This window comes from Thrips palmi, unplaced genomic scaffold, assembly GCF_012932325.1.
Source record: "Thrips palmi isolate BJ-2018 unplaced genomic scaffold, TpBJ-2018v1 HiC_scaffold_10, whole genome shotgun sequence".
Classification (NCBI taxonomy): domain Eukaryota; kingdom Metazoa; phylum Arthropoda; class Insecta; order Thysanoptera; family Thripidae; genus Thrips; species Thrips palmi.
Genome location: NW_023144621.1, coordinates 11,247,007 through 11,265,968, shown reverse-complemented (window position 1 = coordinate 11,265,968; position 18,962 = coordinate 11,247,007). Strand labels below are relative to the sequence as shown.

The window sequence follows — 18,962 nt, the reverse complement described above, 5'->3', positions numbered from 1 at the left end:
GAGTCCAATCGGCATCTGTCGGGACCGAAACAAAAGTAACCAGTCGTATTAGGGGCCCGACAAGTACGGGGATCAATTTGTCTCCAACTCGGTCTTTATTTTTAAAAAATCGACCGCTTGTAGGAAGTTGATATTTATATCTTCGGTAGGAACTAGTGGCGGGGAAGTACTCGAAGTTAGCCTTTGCTTCAGGCTCCCCTGGGTCTCACCTTCGACCGTTCTTGATTCATATTTATTTTCTCTTCTGATAGAATTTTTACAAATTTTCGCGTAAATCCCTTTTGCCTTATTATGTAATTACTTTTCTCCACACAATCGAAATAAAGTTATTTTTGGGTTGGAAGGCATCCCTTTTGAATGAGATCAGTCCTTTGATTTTTTTTCGGCGGGGATTGTGTTTGATTTGGTGTAATAATTGCGACAGTTCCAGTTGCGAAGAGGAATGTGTATCAGGAACGTCCCTAGGTGTTCAGTATTTGCAGACATTGCACTGGCCCACTGGCCCGGGCCCCGGGGCGAGCCCGTTGGGCTGCCTACCCCTCCTGTTGTAGGCGCTCAGGCTAGCCACCTGCGAGCCGCCGCGGCGCCGCCGTTCGGAAGCGGAAAGGATTTCAAGAAATAAAGGTCCGACGAGGGGTGGTTTGTCGGCAGTAAAATTTTATTGTTTCTAGAATCTTGATCAAAACGAGAAATTTGCGGTATCCTGCATAGAACTATGTTGACTTATGATAATTACTTAACACTCACACAACACAAATTTAACACAACATTCGCTCGTATAACTATACACTTGCTCTAGGCTGCTACAAAAAAGAGACAGGAGAGGATGAGATGAGATTATTTCATGACACGAGTCCACCAGAAAGCTCAAATGCTTCACACAGCAAAAAATAACTTAAAGCTATCATGTTACTGGATTTCATCGCGCACCTTCATGTAGTGATGTTCATTATTTCTGTTTTTAATGCAAATTAAACCAAAGTACACTTATCATCTTACAGTTTTTTTTTTTTTTCAGAATAAAAAAACAAAATAAAAAAGTGAAATTTTTAAGATAAAGATAATCAAATGCAGACTTTGAATCAAACAAAGAGCGGATAAGCACTAGAGGTAGTTTTATAAGAGTATCTTATAAGTATATATGTATAAAATTGTCTCTCTGAAAAATTTCTCAGATGTTGTAGCATTTACTCCTTTATTTTCTTTGAGGCGTTTGGATGGGGTACGTACATCTAATAAAACTAAAATTGCTACAAAGTTAAGTATCGAGTGAATGAAGCAAAAAGTCGAGATTTTCGAAATTGTTCTTTTCTTCTACGTACCCTCGTGGTACAATCAGGAAATGAAACGTCAATACATTACTTGAGTATCACCAATTTACAATATTATATATATCTCTAACACAATGGTTCACTGATTGCTGACAAGTCAGTGCATAATATACAAAAAAATACAAAACAATTAATATTACAGTCATACAACGAGAAAACAATGGAGCGTCATCTTTCGAGGGGAAATGACTTGGTTCGTCGTCAGTGGCCGCTGTAGTTCTTCGCCAGAGAGGACATACCCGTGGCACCGGGACGGTGTGGGGGTGGTAGTGCCACAGGAGTTTGGCTAGGTTGCTGACTGCAAGGGGAATGGAAGAAAAAGATTTGAGGTTTGAGGCCGAAATAAGGAAGGTAAGACTCCAACATGCGAGCGTCAGTCGGAGGGCGGAGGACCAAGAAACCACATCGGGGAAGTTCCGTGGACTTAAGCTGAAAGTCAGCCGAAGTTTCCCCTATTTGCGTCGAGTTTCAGCTCAAGTTGAGTCGACTCGCCTCGAGGTGCTTCTGCTTCTGGTGGCTCTGCCGCTGCCCAATGAGCGAAGGCGCGAGTATTATCATGGCCCGCGGCACGGCGGGGCACGGCGGGGCACGGCGAGGCTCGCTTAATTGCTGCCATTTGCCCTCCTTTCCAAATAGCCGGCCCTCGGCGTGCCTCGGCGTGCCGACCGGCGTCGTTGAGGACGCCGTCGTCCGTGGGTCGCGGCGTCGCGGCGCGAGTCGAGCAAGTCGAGGCGGGCCGAGGCGGACCGGGGTGGGGCCGCGGGCCGCGGGATGCGGCGTGGGCGTACGCGGCGGGCGGAGGGCACTGCAGGCCGTCTAGCCGCGTCTTGGTCTCGTAGAGTCAGAGTCCGCCCGCGCCGCCCGCGCTGCCCGCCCAGCGCCCCGCGGCCACGCTCCAGCGCTCAAGGCCGCGGCGTGGCGGGGTGCGGCAGCATGGCAGCATGGCACTTGAGTCCTGGGCGCCAAATCTCGCTTTGGTGACGTCGCGCTGCGGATGGGACGACGCCGTGCCCTGCAGCCGCGCCCCGCCGCTCCTCCCCGTTCGAGTCCTGGGGCTGGGCAGGCTTGAATTCCCTGGCGGCCCGGCGGCCTCGGCCCTGCGGTGGAAGGTGAGTTCTTAACGGCGCATCCAGAAGGCGAGCGCGGCCAGGGGCGCGGCCAGGGTGGCGACGAGGGGCACGGCGGGGCGGGGCGCCGAGTTGCAGGCGTCGGAGTTGCAGATGGAGCAGTACTCCTGGTGGATGTAGCCGGGCTGCGAGAGCGAGTTGCACGCGGAGCGGCCGCCGTCGTTGGGGTCTACCCAGCCGCAGGAGCGGACGACCAGGGGGCGGCCGTCAACTGAAACAGAGATGCCACTTTTGAAGCAGGCCCTTGCACTGTCACTGTAAGGGGGCGGGGCGGGTCAGCCGGCAGCCACTTATGCTAATTAAGTGGGACTGTCCGCCTGTCTGTGATTACCTCTCACACACGCACACACATGCACACTGATGCACACTCGCCCGCCCCCACTATGCGCCATTTCCGCGGCGATACCCCGCGACTCGCGAGCCGCGTGCACGGAGTATTGCCGCTCGGACACTACGCCGCGCGGCCGCGCCCGGCTGCAGGCTGCTCAGGCGAAGGCGGAGGAGTGTACTAGCGCCGCGCCGAGAGCCGAAAGGCCGAAACCGCCCCAAGGCCGGCCGAGGCCGGCAGACGCCTGGCGCTTCCTGGCCGCCCCTGCCGCGGCGTCAGCAGCGTCAGCGGCCGCGTCGCCGCGTCGGCCCACTTGTCGGGGAGGTGCGAAGCGCGAAGGCGAAGCAGTGTGTCGCTTGTCCCTCGGGGGCGAAGGAAGGGCCAAGGGCCGCCAAGGGCCGCCAAGGGCCCGGTTACGTTAGCACGCGCGACGGCGCGACGTGCAGAGCGGCGGCTTTTCCCACGTCCAGCGTTCCAGTGCGTTCCAGTGCGTTCCAGCGTCCAGCCGGCCTCGGCGGGGCCATGAGAGAACAGGGGAACAGGCCGCCGCAGGCAGCCCACCTTGTCAAAAGGAAAAGCACGCACAGCGCGCCGGTGGCGGCGGCGCTTCTCAGACTCTAAGGTCGGCGAGTGCGTAACGCGCAACGCACAACGCCCACGCCGGCTTTCGGTTTGGCTCGGCGCTGCCTGGCGTTGCTGACCCGGCGCGGTGGAGCGGCACGGCGTCGAACAACGAGGACCGCGAGGACGCAATCCGCGCGACAATGGGCACGTCACCGCGCCGCGAGGACGCCGTGCTGTCGCGGGCCGCCCTGTCCTGGCGGCGTGGCGTGCGTCAAAACTGAGACGAAAAGAGGGCGAATACACTAACAGAGGAAGGGGACCACGGCGAGCAGGAGCACGCTCCGAGCACGCTCGTGCGCTGGGGCGACGAATGGGGCACGCGTCGTCCCCGTCGTCCCCGTCGTCTTCGTCACGCCGCGGTGCACCAAGGCCAAGGACACGCCGCGCCGTGCCTCTGGAGGCGCTCTGCACCCGCGAGCGGGAATTCGGGTCCAAGGGAGTCGCACAGGCAGAACAGCACCCACTCGGCGCCAGGGGTCAAGAGTGCGAGCAAGCAAATGATGGCGGTGATCCGATTCGATTTAATCGGCGGCGTTGGTCCGATCGTTTCGCGGTGGTCATACCGCGACCTCTTTCGTAACAATCTCTCTCTCTCTCTCTCTCTCACACACACACACACACACACACACACACACACACACACACACACACACACACACACACGCACACACACACACGCTCACGCCCGCTTTGATACTCCCTTTGTCGGGCACCTGCGCGCCGCATTGCCGCAGTATCAAGGCGGTAAATCACACGGAAATGCCGCGTAAATGTCCATCGGGTCATTCGTCGATTAATCGATCATGAGCCCTCTATCTGCGCAACTCGCGCCGCGACTGTGCCCCCACTGTTCCCCGGTAACGATACACCGAGACCCGCCTGGAGTCCCCGAGAGCGCCTGGGCGGTAGGCAACCCCCGCGCACGTCGCTTCGACGGGACTGCCTACCTCCCAGGCGCCTGGGGAGTAGGCAACCCCCGCGCACGTCTTTTCGACGGGACTGCCTACCTCCCAGGCGCTCTCCGCGCGCCACGCACCGCGTCGGTCGGCTGTTCTCACGGAGGCGCGGCTCGGTGTAAAATATCCAGATCCATTCGTTTGATCCCATGCACACACACCATAAAAGTCCCGCATAAAATGGAGAGGAAAAGAAAAAGGGTACTTACTGCGCTGCTTGACCTTCCTGCAGACGGGGTAGCCGTGGTAGTACTGGGGAGAGTTGCCCGCCCTGTTGTCGCACTCGATGAGGGCGAAGCGGTTCGTTGTCCGGAAGGGGTCGTCGCACGAGTAGTCGTTCTGGGAGTCGCACGACCAGCATCGCAGGGCCGTTGCTGTGCACAAAACAAGGAGACAAACGTCAGCAAACTTCGGCGGCGCTTCAACATCATTGCCCGCATCAGCACTGGGAACGCGTGGGTCGAATTCGTCCGGAAAACCGTGACGATGTACAATGTCGCCTCGCCGGCATTAGTGGAGCGCCGTGCGTGGCAATCGAGTCCACGTGTTTGGAGGGGGAGGGGGCAAGACGGTGGCCTTGTCCAGTGTCACACAATGGATGGCGCCGTGTGAATCCAGGAGAGGAGTGGCCGCCAGCACCGCCAGCCACGTCAACGGGTACCCGAGAAGGTAGGGTGCCCCCCCGCCCCCGCGTCCGCCCGCGCTGCATTTGCGTGACGGAACGACCGCCGCTCCCAGCCAGAGGCTCGGCTGGGGGCCTGGGGGGCACCCTATAGCACTCGCGGTGGGTGCAGCGGCAGTGCGGCAGCAATTCGCTTCGCACACGCGCCGCGCCGGTCTAGGAAACGCACACAGCTTGGCGCCCGGCACAGCGCACAGCCCAGCATCCCGACACTCGTCGGCGCGGCGTGTAATGGCTGGCAAGGTGCATCACGTCCTCGGCGGGGCGGGGGCAGTTTCAGGTGTTGCGTTTTAGAATGGCGCATGACTCATAACGCGATAACGCGAACTGCTGTGCCGCGGCCGGGCGACCGGGGTCGTGCGGTGCAATGGCGCGCCGCGCTGCCGACTCGCTGGTCACGCTGTTCGGCACGGCACTGCATGGCACGGCACTGCATGGCACGACACTGCATGGCACGACACAAGCACGGTCCACGCCAGTCCCCACCACGCAGGGCCCACGGCCCTATCGGCGGCATCGCGACCCAGTTCGAACCGCACTGCACACACCGCGCAGTACGCAAACCGAGTCGCTTTGTCCCTCTCGCACTCGAGGGGCACTGCGAGAGGGAGCGAAAGAGACAGAGAGACGAACGTCAGAGGACCGGTGCGGGCCGATCTATGAGGAACTCAACCAGGACTCGAGCCAAACGCGGACCGTACCAATAGATTCCTCTTTGCAAGGGCAATCCACTCGTGTTTATGATTCGAGTCCCGTTTGAGGAAAGTTGAGCTCTAAACGCACCCAGAGCGCCGTGTCCGCCCGAACTGGTATCGTGGCCGCGGTACGCGAGGCGGTACGGCCCGGCGTGCCAGTACACTGTACACCGCGGGCAGGAAGCGGCGTATCGGGGTCCTCGTCACTCGCAGCCACAGCCCGGGCCCGCCAGCGTGACGTAACGCTGTGCCTCGCGCCTGCCAGAGTCACAGCGTCGTCACACCGTCGTCACACCGTCGTCACGCCTCGCCAAACGCGCTGCCGGCCGAGTCACGACAAAAGCTTCATCGCCTTAGCCTTGTCTGAGCGTCAGCCAAAGAGCCAGACCGCCACACCAAAGCCCTAACACGATGATCCCAGAGTTTTACTCAGGTTGTACAAATAATTTAGTTTCGGAGGTGGAAGTAACTTCTTTTCAGCCGGGTCCCTCGCCAAACCAAGCCCCGGTGCTCGATGGAGCACTAGTCGGCCTGGGCACGCGGCTAGCCGTGCTGGCTGCGCGTATGCAAGACCACGGCTCCGTCGGCCTGCTCGGGCGCAGCAAGACGGCGCCTCAGACGGCGCTACTCCGCGGCGCAGGGACTCCACTGCACGCGCGGCACCACGGCGGGGGCCTCCACCTCCACCTGGCCGGGCAGGGCAGGGGGTTTCGGTGCGGCATCGGCACGCCGTCGGGTCGGCGACCTGCAGCCCGCACTGCATCTGCTGCAACGCGAGGCGAGCGAGGGCCGCCGCGACCCACTTTCCCTGCCTGCGCTGGAGGGGGGGAGGAGGGGAGGGGGTCCTGGAGGAGGGGGTCGTGGAGGAGAAGGGGGTCCTGGAGGAGGGCGCCCGCGCCCCACCTTTCCAGGCGCAGCGGCTGCAGGCTGCATGCGCGACGACGCGCCTCCGATACTTCCAGCCGATACGCCCGTCGCGCCGTTGCAGGCAGGCGGCCAGCCAGCCAGCCAGCCAGCCAGCCAGGCTGATCAGAGGCGAGTGAGTTCCTCGCGATTTTGATTCCCGCGTCCTGCGGGCTGCCTGCCCTGTCGGGGCGGCCGCAGACACCAGCAGAGACTTGAATGCCGGGGGAGTCCCTGCCACCAGGGGCGCAGCGGCCGGCGGACAGGTGGAGTCCCGGGGGACGCGCGGCGCGGTGTCACGTGCAGTCACGTGGTCACGCGAACACACAGCGACGCCGCGCCGCGCCCGCAACAAGTACGGCAACGACCCGTCGTTTTACATTTTTAATTAAAGGTCACAAAAACAAGGTCGAAACAGAAGCTGACTCTGCAGAGCCACGGAGTTGTTTGCGCGGTAGGCGGCAGGGTGGTGCTGCAGGTGTTATCGTACGTGCGCCGCGCCGAGCCACGCCGAGCCACGCCGCCAGACGCAGTCAATTCTCACAACGGCTCCGAAGGAAAGCACCAGTCGAAATAAAAAAAGTCGTGTGAAGAATTAAAGGCAGCATGTGTTTGCCTTGTTATTCCCGCGTCGTCACCTTGTCGTGCGTGTGTGAGTGAGTGAGTGTGTGTGTACGGGGGCGCACGATCGGGCAAACCCGCTACCTGGCACTGCCCCAAGTGTGCCTGCAAGTACAGGAGGTAACGGGTACTTTTGATCAGAAAGGTTCCAGGTACAAATGTAACATTTGTCGTATTTGGGAGGAGGGGGGATCGAATGGAGATCGCTCCGGGCGGGCCGAGAAGGGCACCTCGACGCGGAGGCGTGGCCCTCGAACAAAGGGCAGTGTCTGGGAGCGGCCCGGCCGGGCGCAGGGCCCCAGGGCCCAGGGCCCAGGCAGGACCCGCCCAGGGACTTCCCTTGGTCGCCCTCGGCCTTGGAAGGCGAGGCGAGGCGGGCGCGGCGGGCGTTGTGTTCCGGTCCGATTCGCCCGGCCGGGTGAGGCGGCGGGCGCGGCGCGGCGCGGCGGGGCACAGAGGTGCGATAGTCGGCCGTCCTGTTCTTCCGCTGAGACGCGGCGGGCGCGAGGCGCGAGGCGCGAGGGGTGCTCCTCGTCCGCAGGGCTGGCTCGGCGAGGGGCGCCTGATGGAAGGCCAACGGCCACACTGCCCCTAAAGGTAGGGAAAATACACACAATCGCTCCAGTGCGGCAACGCCGCCACTCTGCTCGCGCGTCCGCACCGAGCTGTGCGTCGGGAAGGGAGCCGCGATTCGGTATCGGCACCGCGCCAGCCGCCAGCCAGGACCGCCAGGAACTCGCCCGCCAGGACGCTGCTGGTCGGGCGTTTGTGGGGCAAGTCTCACAGGCCAGGGGCCAGGGCAGGCGTCGCGTGGCGTGACTGGCCAGGCCTGCGGACCTTCGCTCGGACGCCAAAAAGAAGATGATACTCCCCGGAGAACCCCGAGGACGCCTGAAGGACAATGGGACCGCCTCTGTAGGGCTTCAGACCAGCCAGTGGCCCGTCGAAGGAATAAGGGGGCTGCGTGGCTGACTTTAGGCGGCAACGTTCATCTACATTTTGCGTGGCGGCAAAGCCAAAGCGTGCTTCAGTCGCTGCACGCGGCAAATTGTCCAAAAGGGTAAACTACGCTGCTGGCGCAATGAGACAAGTAAGCGCGCCGTCGCAGTGGCGCGAATGGACTGCATCAGCGATACGGCCGCGTGCAGAAAAGCAAACGGCCAATCAATTTCGGGAAAGAGGTGGGGGGCAACTGCAGCGTGGGGCCCTCCAGGGGGTTCTAGAGGCGGGGCGGGGCGGGGCGGGGCGGGGCGGGCTCTGGGTCAAGGCTGCGGGCCGCCCTAGGTGCTAGGTGCAGCCCCTCGGCCGGCCACGCGGCGCCAAGCGGCCACGGCCACGCCCACGGCCCGCATCGAGTCGGCGCGCACGCGAGGCGCACGCACTCGCTTACTTTTTATATTCCCCCATTTTCCCGCTCGAATGTGGGTCGCCTGGCCGCCATCAGAGCGACGGCGAGGGCGACCAAGTTTTGGCGGTGGCCGCACCCTGCAGCAGGCGGCGAACCGGGCGAACGCCTCGCCGCGCACTGCGGGACAAAGGCGCCAGACGCCGGCCGCGTCATGACTGCCGTCATCGCGCCGCCGTCGCCACGACGGGCTAACACCACCGCCGCACTGTAATAACATACCGATCATTACCGGCCCGTGAATCACCGGAAATAATGCGCGCCGTCGAAGGCGTGGACACGTCCAGGACGCCGACAATGACACGCGGCCCGCGGCACACCGGGACCGGGCGGCCAAGGGCGGCCAGGCTGGCGGATCGGGCGTGCCTGTCGGCTTGGTGTGCTCTCGGCGCGCCAAACGAGCGGCTGCACGTACGTGCCGCGCTTCCCTGCGCCAGCATCGGCCAGCATGCACCGGCCGCACCGCGCGGAGGCGGACGCGGACATGGACAGCGCTCTGGACACTATAGGGCTGCTTGTCCTCAAACGGGACCCCAATCGCACTCATGATGCCACCATTGGGCTCCTCGTCTGGTACCAACATGAGTTGGATTGGAGCTGAAGGTGGGGGCTCGCAGTGGTCCTGACAGGTAGGCAACACTGCGGCATGGCCTTGACAGCGCTCGAGCGGAGTCTTTTAAGGTGTGGGTTTGTCCATCAAGTCGGGACAGAAGAGCTTCGGGTGATTCCTCGCGTTCGTTGCGCCCGTTGCGTGCAGCGCGCCGAGCCAGGGAATGCAGCGTGAAGGTCGCGGCTGTCTTGATGTGCCTTCTGTCGATTCAATCGGTGCAGCAAACAACAACATCAACAACGACGACGACGACGGCAACCACGCCGTGGCAGCGGCAGTAGCGTGTGACTAGACGTGACGCTACTCGAAGCGCGCCCAGTCGGAACCGGAGGAGGAAGTGCAGGTCGCGCAGGGGAAAGGGGGGGGGGGCTGCGCGCTGAGCCGCGAAGCAGTGCTACCAACTGTTGCGAGTCTAGTTCGTGGCGCCGCCAGCTGCAGAGGGCTGCGGCCGCTGCGGCCTGGGCCAGCTGAATCAAAACATTGCGAAGGCGGGGAGGAATTGGAGGAGGCACGGCAGGCCGAGCCGTGTGGAAGCCGTCGGCCTGCAAACCGATGCGGCTCAAGCAGGCTCGAGGAGAGGTTGGCAGCGTGAGCGCGCCGCCGCCCAGTTTCGTGGTTCCTCAAGTTGGCAGCGACCGAGAAAAGACTCAGCAGCGCGGCGGGCGGGGGGCGGGGGCCGGGCACGCAGAGACTTGCGCCACTGTACAGCGGTGCCACTACAGCCACTGCAGCCGCTGCATTGACCTTACGCTCTTTGGGTTCCAGTCTTAGATGTGGAGTGAGTTGGCACCCCCGAAGCTGGAGCGGTGTTCCGGGTAACGATGTGGGTCGGGGCGGGGGAGGTGGGGGAGGAGGGGGAGGGTGGCTAGCGTGCGCTGCAGCACGCTGCACGCCATGCACGTCACGCCAGCCACACCGGTGCATGAAAATACTTTTGCCGCGGCGTTTGGCCCGCTGGCGTTATGTAAGCTGGGTGGGCATCGCGCATCGCAGCGCCAGCGCCCGCCTCGCTCAGCCAGCTCAGCCAGCTCAGCCAACGCCGCGGCCCGGCCGCCTCCAGCCCGTGTTGTTCTTGTTGTTGGCGGTTTGCATGTTGTTGTTGCGGTGGTGGCCGGACTGGCCTCTAGACCGGCCGGCCGCGGCTCACACGGCTCGCTAAGCCTCATGAAGCCTCGGAGAATTCACCGCCCCTCCCCCCTGCCCCTATCCCAGGACGCACCGCGCCAAGGACACGAGTGTGGAGAGTTCTCGACGCGCCGAACAACTACAGCAGCAGCTACGGCGCGGTGCGGCGCGGCAGCAGGAGGCAGGTAGCGCGAGTAGCGCGGCCGTCTCTGACGCTCCGGGTGACTGACGTGCCGCTCAGAGCGCGGTAGATAGATACATGGATCTCGGCGCGCGCTCACGCCAACTTTCCGCCAGAAAATAAGTCGGCTGCATGTCGGCCGGTGTCGGTGCAGCTCGCTGCTGGCGCCAAGTCGTGGCCGCGCGTTTTCCAGTGCACCGCGAACATTTATTTTTCCGAGGCCCTCTCTGTCTCTCCTCACGCTCGCACACGTGACTTCGGTACCAACGCCCCTCTCGGCTCTCGGCTCGGGCCCACCACTGCGGGGGACACGCCTCGGTCGCTGCACAACAGAGCTGGCGAGCCGGTTGTACAACTCCAGCTCCCCCCACCGCCTGCAACCTTTCGCCGTTCCAGCGCCCCCCCTCCCCCCGCGAGCCCCTCACTGTCCCTCGCTCCAGCAGAGCTGCTTTGTTTTGGTCGGAGAACCGGACGGTTCCAGCTTGGCCGCCTGGCCGCCTGCCTGTCTGACCAACTCCGGGCCGCACCGCTGGCTTGGTCCGGGCCGCTCCGGTCGAGCGTTGAACCGGCCCCGGAGCCGCGGCCAAGGAGCCAGAGGCAGAGCACCGGCAGGGCGCTGGGCCCCGCGACGCCGTGCATAGCGGATAGCGGTTGCGATTCAAAACACTTGGCAACGCCGCGGCAGCGGAGCCCTGCCGGACTGCCCTGCCGGACTGCCCTGCCGCGCCGGGCCTGGCTTCACGGGGCCCCGGCGGGTCGCAACCGCGGCTCGCGGCACCCCGTGACCGGGCCGCTGCTGGGTGGTTCGCCAGCACGGCGCCGGAGCGTTTGGAAAGTGTAACCCGGACTGTGGCGACACTCTCACTCTCGACCGGTGTGCAGTGTGTCGCGCGGTAATGCCGCCTTTATGAAAGAGAAGGCCGGGCAAGCTCGCCGTCGCCTTTTCGGAATGGACGGTATGGACGGCATCAACGGAATGGGCGAGTATCGCCACTCGTCGCGGCGCGCCCCACCCCGCCCCGCCCCGCCCCGCCCGCGGTAATGACGATGATTGCGTCGAGGCGTTTAGCGCCGCCGGGGCGCTCCCGGGCCGGGGCGACGAGACGCCGTGCCGTCCATGCCGACGAGGCGACAAGCCGCCTCTGCCTGAATACGTTCCGGGCGTAAATGGCCGTGATCAACGGCGGCATGACAAACACGGAGCCATTAGGCCGGGGCGTCGGGGCGGCGGGGCGGCGGGGCGGCGGGGCGCATGCGCGGCGAGGTGCACTGGGTCCTCGTCGAGGCGGTAGCGCGGTGCCGCGGTGACGGACAGCCCCGCGACGCCCCGCTCAATGGACACTTGTCCTGGACGTTCCGTTCGCACGCGCTGTCCACTTTCTCTCCAGGCTGTCCAGGCCGAGCGCCAGGCCACCCGCGCTTTCCTCCTGGGCCCGGTGACACGAGGGGGCGGGGCGCGAGCACTCCCCAGCGCCCCATCAGGTGGACGCGCTTGACGGCGGCGACCACCAACAGTCACTCGTTGCGCAGGGCGCAGCGCGTCGTCAGCTATTTTTGCAGCCCGTCAGCCCGCGCTGCGTGGCGGCGACAATGCTGCGCTGGCGCCGACGGCCACCCTCGGCTCGGGACGACGACGACGACGGCGGTATGGTGTAAGCAGAAGTCATCCACCTCGCGAAAGTGAAATCTGCGCACCTGGCGTGCCATCACTCAAGTTCAATGGCAAGGCCGCCCCGCCCCACCCCGCCCCATCCCGGTGGCTGACCGGCATTACCGCATACCGCTGCAAAACACGGCCCGAGTGAGGCGTGGAAGGAAATGCGTCGTGGCGTGGCGTGGCGTGGCGGGGCGGGGGGGGTGTGTGTGTGTGAAAGCGCCGCTCGTCTTTTGATTCGACCCCCGCCCAAGTTCCCCGACGACGACGCCGTGCCCGGCAAAACCAATATCCGGGAAAACAATCGATTAGAGAATGGGAGGAGGGGAGAGGGTTACGCCGAATATGCACCAAAACGTTTACCTGGACTAGTTTCCCTGACAAAGAGGCGCGCCACATCACTGCGCAGGTATAATCACACGTTGACAGCATTCCGGCTGGTTGTGGATGTGTACATATTTAGCCAGTTTCGTGGACGTTCGTCGTCGGTCCTCTGCGGCGCAGCGCGGCGCGGCATTTCTCGTCAAACCCAAGGGCCTCGCCTCACCCCGCCCACCCCGCGCGCGCCCCTCGGGGGTAAATGGCACGGGATGGGTCCCCCGCAGCGTGGCATGGGGCCAGCACGACCCGCACGGCCCGCGCGGCCCGCGCGGCCAGCACGGCAGCAGTGGGTCACGGCGAAGGGCCGCGGTGCCGTGGGTGCCGTGGCGGCGGCAGGGCGGCCCTTCCGCGAAATGTCACCGGCAAGGGGTTGGGGCGGCGAGCAAACGCGTCCCTCCCCCGCGACGAGGTCGCCGATAAAGGGAAGCGCCCGTAGAAACGGAAGCAGCGTGTTTCGTTTTTCGTTTTCAATTTCCACGCAGCGGGTCGCATTCCCTCGTGCGCGACAGCCGGCAGCGCGAGCAGCAGCAACAGGGTGCCCCGAGGGGTGCCCCGAGGGGTGCCCCGAGGGGTGCCCCGCAGAGGGCGTGTCAGTCAGCCTGCAGGGCGGGCCACCGCTGGGGCTGCACGCACCGACGGAGAGGGTTGCCTACCCTGCAGGGGACCCGGCCAGCCACCCCGCGTCGCGCCGCTGTCTATCTACACACGCCGGGGCCGAGGGCCGACGGCCTGGCCGCGGAAGGGAACAAAGAGCCCCGCGGGTCGCGGATGTAGGTCAGTCGGCGTTCGGCGCGGGGCGCGGGGTCGCGGCTGCCCAGCGCCCGGCGGACGTGGGGTGGCCGAGGGTGGCGCGTGCTGCGCACCTGCCGCAGGGGGGCAGCCTGGCCGCCTGGCTGCTGGGCGGCGGCATGGCGTTGCGGCATAAGCCGCGAGGTGGCCGTCGAAGGGTCGAGCGCCAGCCGCGGCTTGCCGCACCAGTATGAATGGGCGCATGATGCGCCGCGTTTTCGCAGCTTTCCCGGCGGCTTGACACCTCTCTCGCACACATCGAGCGTCCCGTGTGCGTGCGAGAGAGACAGCCCGACGCGTCAGCCTGCAGCGCGCGGCGACGCCCGGGCGCCTCCAAGCTAATTAACGGAACGTGGGGGCAATGGGGCCGCGCTGGCGTGGCCGACGACGACGTGAACGCCGCGGGGGCGGCACGCGTCTAGAAAAAGGGGAGGGGGGAGTGTTCTGCTCATCGCCATGCAGCCTCGCGCTGTACATGACGTCACCGGTATCACAGACTCGAGTGGGCGGGCGTCGGAGCCGCCGAAGGAAGCCGCCCGGTATATCCAATGCAAATATTTGCATTTCATTCTCGCCCCGCCGCCCCTGGCCGGTGGCGTCGCTTCTTTTCTCTCCGGACGGGGCGACGGCGACGGCTTAAAGGCCCGGCTGGCGCCGGCAGCGCCGTAACGGCCTTGTTGACTGGGGATGGGGCAGCGCCGCAGCGCGGCGAGACGCGTGCGCCAGGGCCAGTCGCTGTGCCCAGCCCGCCCAGCCCGCCAGCCGGGCCGGATCGACCAACGTCGGGATTTAGTGCTCCAGGCGCCAGCCTCGCCAGCCACCCCCCGCTCGTGTGGAAGAATGTGCCAGTGCCACAGTGTAGGCCCAGCGGGTCCGGGGAATGCGCAATTGCCGGAAATAAAGGGCGTCCCACTCGCGGGGGAGGGGGGGATGAAGCGCCGCGCCAGTCAACTAGTGCGTGGAGCTGCACGCAGCGGGCAGCGGGCCGTGCCGGGCTGGGGAGCTGGCGGTCCATTCGCAAGGTATTCACGCCAACGCCGCCCTGCTAGGCCCCGTCGCCGTCGCCAGCCGTCTGATTCCGAACACTGCTTCGTCGCTCTGTCTCTCTCGCACCCCTACGGACCGCCCCATGAGTGCGAGAGAGACAGAGCGACGAAAGCAGTGCTCGGAATCAGACGGCTGGAGAGAGCAGCGGGACCGCCGCAGCCTCGCGCCATACCTGTTGCCGTCGCCGAGACATCCTCCATCCTCCGCCTTGACGACGTCGCCGCCGGAATCGGCCTTCTCGCGCGCGTCAGGTGCGCACCGCGGCGCACCGCGCACGGACTCGAGAAGCAAGCAAGCAAGCAAGCAAGCAGCGGACGGACGGCTGCCTTGTCATACGGCTGCCAAGGCCGGGCCGGGCCCGGCGGCGTGCCCGCCTTCAGGTTGGCGAGGTTTTGAGTGACACTCGCTGTGACATTGCGTGGCCAGGGAGGGTAACGCGGTGGCGTGGCGTGGCGGCCCGGAGAACAACAGCGCTATTACCCGCCAGTCACGTACACTGCCGACAACCGGCCGGGCCGCGGATGCCACCGAAAAAGGCACGCGTGCGCTCGGCGTTCGTTTCTTCGCGTTCACTTCACACTGGAAGATGTTACGCGTCGTCAGGAACCCTCCGGTGGGGGCGCGGCGTTCGCGGCCACCCCGTGCAAAGGCTGGCCGTTGTAGAGCAGGACGGGGAACAATGCGAGCAAGGCGAACAAGGCGCTGGGTGTCCGCAGTGTCCGCAGCGCAGATGACACAACAGCGACGCCGTGCCAATTAGCAGGTCAGCCGGGCTGGGCAGCCAGCGCCTCTAAGTGGACTTCAACGATCCGACCGACGCGACGCTCGCCTTCCCTCGCCCCGCCTGCCTGCCCACCGCGGCGCTACGCTGGCTACGCTGCCCCCTCCTCTCCCAGGTCCGCGGTCCGCGCGCGTTAAGCCGCGCCTCGAAAATCGCCACATGAGCCGTGAGTCATAGGCAGGCGAGAAACGTCACCGCGAATGCATGGTCGGTCGGCGCGGAGCGACGCCGGCCGGGCCGAAGCAAAGCAGCGAAGGCGAAAACCAGGAAGATGCGATTCTTGGGTTGGCACGTTGGCACCACCACGGTGCAGGCACTGGCACTGTTTTGGGGACGCGCTGCTGCCGCGCCGCCCCCGCTGGGCCCCTGCCAATACGGCGGGTGGGGCCGAGCGAGCCCTGCACTCCACCCTCACAGAATAACTTCCAAACCATCAAAACGTCAGAAAGTACGTAACATGAAAAAACTACGAAAACACACACAAAAATAATAAATTACGCAAGGCGATAGTAGTTTTCTTCCTCTCTGCCTCCCCGGGCCACGGAACCGAGCACGATGCAGCCAGAATTAGGCCCTCGGCTTCCCCGCAGCCTTCGCGGCGCCACGCCGCGCCACGCCGCGCCACGCCACGTCCTTGCGGCCGAGCAAGCCAAGATGTAGCAGCGGCGGAGAGGAGCAGGCACTACAGCAGCGGCAGCGGTGGGCAGCGAGAGCTACAGGGCAGGCCAGGGCTAGGCAGCGCTACGCCGCGTCCAGAAACTCGTAAACAAAGCCTTCGGCGACCGGCTGCACAACCTTGCTCTTAAAAAATATTTACAATTCGGGACATCGCACAACTCGAGCTTGCAAACCGGCTCGTTCTCTACCAAAGCGACAGAGCAAAGAAGCAAAATTTTGACGAAATTCATCACCTTGAACATAACCGATTCTGTACGTATGGTACGCAGCTGCCCACGGCCACACTGCCAACACACACGTCAACATTTAGTCGTACTTTTCTACAACTGTATCGGTTTCCTGATGGTTGTGTGGTTTGCGTCCTGCGCCAGGTCCTCCGCGGCGGAGAGTTAAATGCCCGCACAGCGCACCGCGAAGTCGGCAGGGCACTTTACGCCGAGGATCGATTCGCACCTTCGCACGGAGGCAGTGCTTTGTTATCGGAAACGCGCGGTTGGTTTTCATTCAGTGGAGCTGCGTGCCTCCAGCTCCAGCAGCTTCCAGGCGGCCGGGCCGGGCCCCTCACGCACGCGGAGTCCCAGAGTCCGAGAGTTGGACGGCGGCCACCTCTCTGGCCAGCGTTCAGCGCGGCCCAGTAATAACACTCTAACGACCGGAGATTTCCAGCTGTGCCGGCCAGCCAGCCCGAGAGCCAGCCGCACGGCTGGCCGCGCGGCCACGTAGTCGAGTAGCAGCGACGCGCCGGAAGTACCCCGCGATGCACGGCTAGCGCCCCGCCCCGCCATGCACCGCGGCCAAGCGTGCAGCCTGGACCCGGAGTTTCCTAATTACTGCAGCACCGCTCTGCCGCCCGAGGACGCTCTAAATTTGCTGGTATTTGTTTTTCGGCGCGGCCGCGAGACTGCGAGACCCACACGGCGCGCTGCGGTCGCGGCACGCTTGTGGCACGCTGTGGCACGCAGGGCGTAGGCGCCGCGCCAACGGACGGGCTGGCGGTAGGCGTCCTGGCGTCCTGGCGTCTCGGAGGGCGTGGCGCCGCGGCCGGCCGCGGCCCGCGAGAAAGCGCGCCGAGGACTTCCCTGGCGGCAGGCTGGCGTGCTCGGGTGGAGGCAGCCCTACGGGACTGGCGACCACTGCGCTGACTGCGCTGCATTGCGACACCGCGCTGCTGCAGCCTGCTGGACTTGTTGCCCTGACGCCACGCCACGCTACGCGGCGCTGCACCCCCGGGGCTGCACTTGACGCACTGCACTGCACTACTCACCGGGGTGGAGGGCCGCGAGGGCGACGAGGCACACAGCCAGAACACTCAGGGGCGACATGGTGCTGCTGTCGTTGTTGTTGTGGAGCTGTGGGGCACACAAACACACGAGGGCACGGAGGCACGGAGGCACGAGGTTGACGGGTCGGGGCGCGCACTGCTACTGGCCAGGCGAGGCGGGCGAGGCAGGCGAAGCGCAGCGCGGGGATACGAACCACGCGCGCCAGCCCGCTAGCCTCGCGCCACCCTCCCTCCCGCACCGCGCGCCGCCTCGCCGCCTCGCCGCCTCTCGCTCTCACCCACGGCCCAGCCGCGCGCTCCCTCTCTCTCGCCGCGTTGGCGCGCTGCGGCGATGGGCGGACTGCGCTGGTGACTGGGCCGGCCGGTGGTGGGGGCAGCGGGGCAGCGTGGCACAGCGTAGGCTGTCCTTCCCCCTCCCCCGCGTGGAGCTCACTCCGGCCGTACCCGCGGCCCGGACCCTCCCGAGGTACCTTCGGCAACCTATCGGGCACCTTCGGCCAAGTTTGGACAAAGCGTCATTTCCAGGGACGACGCTGTGTGCGGGGTGCCCGTCCGTACTGCCCTCGCATGACTTGAAAGATACGACTTTTGACGAACACTGCGTCCAACCCAGGCCGGGTGCATCGAATTACCTCTTCCCTTCGTTGTCTTGATGTTTACTTTTGTGGGTAGCGTCTTTCTCGGCCTAAACTCGCCGCTGAAGGTCGCCTGTACCACAACGTGTTAGTACATATATCTTTCACCCCTAACATGAGTTCATCATTGCATCCAGTAACCTTTACCCGATGCCACTCTAGAAAGTATCTCTTTGACACACAGCGTCGGCTTCAGCATCATCAGCATCGCCACCGCCTTTTAAACCGCCGCCCGGAGTGGACTCTGCGCGACTCCGGCCAAGGGCGGCGACCCACCGCACATCTGCAGGCAGTGCGTGAGACAGAGACAATGCCTGCATGTGCGGCACGGCATGCCCTGCAGGACGGCAGCCGCGCTTCCTGTTGGCCGTGTGGTGCCTTCGATAAGGCCGGGGCGGCCTCCCCAAGAGCCTCGCGACGACGCGCGCCCTGTATCGCAGGGCTAATGGGGCAGTGGGCTGTCAGCGCGGGGCGCGGGCTGGTCGTCGACCCCACCTTTATGTGCATAGTCTCATTAAAAAGCCTGCTTTGTTTACAGTGTCTCTTTTTCCGACGGCTGCTTCGTGGCGCTGAGCTAAACAGGGCCTCACACCGGCACGGCGGCGCGGGTACCTGCTTCATCAAGCCGAGGGGTGGGGGAAGGCCCAGCCATGGCATGGCCGGCCCAGCGTCGTATGGCACTTCATAACTAATGGCACCCAAGGTGAAGGCAAGGAGAGCCGTCCGCCGCGCCCCACCTCGCGTCTCCCTGTCTCTGTCTCCCCCGCGCGAGCGAGAAGCAGTGGAATAAACGAAAAACAAGCACGCCGCCTTCCGGACGCGAACCCGGGCCAGGGCAGCCAGGGCGTGTGGACGCGACGGAGACGAAAAGCTCGGCTCGTCCGCCATGTCGGTTGTCGGTTTCGGTTTTCGGTTCGGGGCGTCGTTGAGGGGCGCTGTGCGCGCTGTGCGCTGTGGGAGGGGGGCTGCCTGGCGGTGCTGGCGGTCGCGGCCGCGAGTCGCGCGGCCCCCGCGGCACCTTTGGCGCCATCTAGCGCCAGGAGGCCGCACCAGCACGGCTGGACCCAGCGGCCTGACGGCCTGGTACCCGCGGACCCGCGGCCTGCCCGCGGCCTGTCCGCGGCTCG

General features: G+C 64.2%; 1 protein-coding gene across 1 annotated transcript; it reads right to left on the bottom strand.

Annotated features, from left to right (window-relative positions):
* Positions 1-637: 637 nt before the first annotated feature.
* LOC117653474 lies at positions 638-17,365 on the bottom strand. The gene is made up of 3 exons (XM_034399164.1): positions 17,183-17,365; positions 4,576-4,740; positions 638-2,669 (listed from the first exon to the last, which is right to left on the bottom strand). The coding sequence occupies exons 1-3, from the start codon at positions 17,238-17,240 to the stop codon at positions 2,449-2,451; spliced, it is 444 nt and encodes a 147-aa protein (XP_034255055.1). The 5' UTR covers positions 17,241-17,365; the 3' UTR covers positions 638-2,448.
* Between the last annotated feature and the right edge of the window lie 1,597 nt (positions 17,366-18,962).

What these genes read in the sequence shown, in the direction of transcription:
- LOC117653474 (XM_034399164.1), bottom strand. Translation starts at nt 17,240, where the DNA reads ATGTCGCCCCTGAGTGTTCTGGCTGTGTGCCTCGTCGCCCTCGCGGCC. An exon ending in CCTCGCGGCCCTCCACCCCG is followed by an intron (nt 4,741 to 17,182) that starts GTGAGTAGTGCA and finishes TTTTGTGCACAG; the next exon opens with CAACGGCCCTGCGATGCTGG. An exon ending in CAGGAAGGTCAAGCAGCGCA is followed by an intron (nt 2,670 to 4,575) that starts GTAAGTACCCTT and finishes TCTCTGTTTCAG; the next exon opens with TTGACGGCCGCCCCCTGGTC.